Genomic DNA, 2,752 nt, shown 5'->3' with positions numbered 1-2,752 from the left:
TGTTCATAGATCAGACTACCATATATACTATTTTACGTGGTAAGAGCAAAAGAATCTATTAATAATTTAAGTTTCATTCTCAATAGTGTGTGCATTAATTCTCAATAGTGGTAAGAGTTAAAGAATCGATTAATATTTTAGGTACAAATTCATGCATGATTTTTGGGGAAAAAATGGAAAACCAAATTAGTAAGGAAAATTTATGGAAGATGAAGTGTGTGTTTGAATTAAAGTTTTGTAAATGAGAATTTGTATTAAATTGATTTTTTAAATTTTATTTTGATAAAAAGTGAGTTAATATTTTTTTTAAAGTAAGATAATTTCATTCATAAAATGAAAAAAATATATAAGTGTTTATATATGGGATAAATAAAAAAATAGGAAATAAATAACTGAGTTAGTATTTACAAAGTGACTTAGTATTAATGTGATTTATGTTTAATAATTTTATATCAAAATAAATTATAATAAAATTAATATTATTTAAATTATATTATTTAAAATTATATTTAGATAAAAATTACTAAAAAAAGTTCATTTATATCATTTAAAATTATATTTTTTTAATACTCTTTGACTATATATATATTTTTTTAAAAGAACTTGAATTTATTTGTTAAAATTTAGTATTTTTTAGTCATAATTTTTCAATACTCTTTTTTAGTATTTTTTTTTTGCATTTAACTTGACATTTCTAATGAAATTAAAAACTTATATTATAAAAAAATAACAACGGTAAATAAAGTATATACTAATTCAAAAAACACATAGTAAAAATTATATAAAATTAAATAAAAATTAATTAAGTTCCATACAAAAAATATGTATTAATAAAAATAATTAAAAAATTTATATGAATAATGAGTACTAAAAATTTCATTACAAAAATACAACAATATACAATAGAAAATATAAATTAAAAAAAACATATATTATGAACAAAAAAATTAAATAAATAATTGATTAAAAAATCAAAATTTATTATAAAAGAATACTAAAAATAATAGTATAAAAAATATTTATTTATAAAACATTACCGTAAAAAAAATACAAAAATTCTGATAATTATTCTTAGTATTTTTTATTACAAATGAAATTGAATAGTAAAATTAGTAAAAAAAAATATTTTTCAATTATTTTTTAATTTAACAATTGAACGCAAACGTAAAAAATACACTTTGTTACTTCGAGTGAATAAGAGTTAAAACACAGAAGTTATGTGTCTTTAGAAAAAAAAAACAGTCAAACAAAAAATTCTAATAGTCAAAAAGATTAAACGTAGTTTTTGTATGTAAACGTTAAACTAAATACTAAACACACCATTGTTTAATTTGCTTTACGCTTAAGTAATAAAAATTTGAAAGACAGAGCAAGTGGGAAAAAGAAAACAACAGTAAAAGTCTAAAAAACTGAAAGTAAAAAAAATTAAAAGGAGTAATACTGTAACTTTTTCGTACACTAAATTCAAAAAATTTTTTACAATAGTAATAACTCGCAAATGCCAATTTAATACGAGGACAAAATTCGTGAGGTGCATAGCTTCATTATTTCATTTTATTATTTTAAAAAGTTTGGAATAATTTATTTACCTCAATTTGATTGTGCAGCTGAAGCACCATCTGAGCACAAGATTCTGATATATCGGAAATTCTCTCCGGCAACTTTCCAGCACTTACTCCGCTAGAACAATCTCCACGCAACCTTGAAAAGTTCCAGAACCTTCTGCCTGAAAAATTAAATCCACTCCACATTCATCAAATTGTTAGAACAAATTACAAATAATAATAATAATAATAAAAGGCTGAGAGAGCGTACCAGATTTCTCGACGGAGTAAACAGCAAGGAGCGTGATGGAGTCGGAAGAGTGAACGACATGAGTGAGAGCCCAAGCTAGTGCTGTATTGGAGATTATCTTCTCTGCTTTAACTGCAACCAGAACTTTGTTGACCGATGCTGAAATTCTGGTGCCAGCAGTGCTGGTGGCGCTGTGACGCGCGCTAATCGAACCAACTGTTTCTTCTCTAAACATCATCATTTTCGATCGATGATTTTATGAATCTGAGATGAGAGTGAGAATAAAAGTAACGTAAACACATTAGCTTGATGGTTTCGTTTGCATTATTTTGTTGTGTTGTTGCAGAATGCAGAGAGAGTAATTAATTGAAGTTTGAGCCGAACGAAAGTGAAGCATCCATGTCTACTACAACTGGCAGCTCTCTTAACTATAGTTAGGTAAGTTAACTCAGGTTAGTTATTACATATGACGTAGGACAAATGGAAATTATAGTAGGTAATTTAATAGACTATATTATAATTAATAATATATATTAATATGAAAAATGAATAATAAAAGATAAATATAAAATAAAAATTAAATTAAAAAATTGTTGCAATGAGTACATAAAATCGATCATGATATATACGTGTATATTAAAATTGTTTATTAATATAAAATATATATTAAAATATAAAAAATATATTAAAAATAAATTAAATAATATATAATAATTAATTTTAGTAATTTATTTTAATATATAAATAATATTTTTGATATCAAATATATATATAAAATAAAAAGATATGTGAGTACATAATAATAGGAAGATATATAGGTGTATTATAAACATAATATATTAAAACATAGTATTTTTTTGTTTTTGTTTTTGTTTTTGGTGTAATTTACTCTCTAATGGAGCTATATATGACCTCTATTAATTCTTGAAAGATAGTACAATTTACATTATTTTTTGAA

At 22.9% G+C, this 2,752-nt stretch overlaps 1 protein-coding gene across 1 annotated transcript in view; it reads right to left on the bottom strand.

The window, feature by feature from the left end:
- Nucleotides 1–2,154, bottom strand: part of LOC107495953 (inactive protein kinase SELMODRAFT_444075) — a 10,370-nt gene extending 8,216 nt beyond the window's left edge. Inside the window, exons 1-2 of the mRNA XM_016117148.3 lie at nt 1,816–2,154; nt 1,590–1,726 (exon numbers count right to left, since the gene is read on the bottom strand). Coding sequence (XP_015972634.1) covers nt 1,590–1,726; nt 1,816–2,035 — 357 coding nt within the window. The 5' untranslated portion in view covers nt 2,036–2,154. The remainder of the gene's footprint in view (nt 1–1,589; nt 1,727–1,815) is intronic.
- Nucleotides 2,155–2,752: the final 598 nt, after the last annotated feature.

The sequence above is a fragment of the Arachis duranensis genome, chromosome 6 (assembly GCF_000817695.3).
Source record: "Arachis duranensis cultivar V14167 chromosome 6, aradu.V14167.gnm2.J7QH, whole genome shotgun sequence".
Lineage (NCBI taxonomy): Eukaryota > Viridiplantae > Streptophyta > Magnoliopsida > Fabales > Fabaceae > Arachis > Arachis duranensis.
The sequence above is the reverse complement of the archived record's forward strand: the minus strand, read 5'-3'. Positions and strand labels throughout refer to the sequence as shown.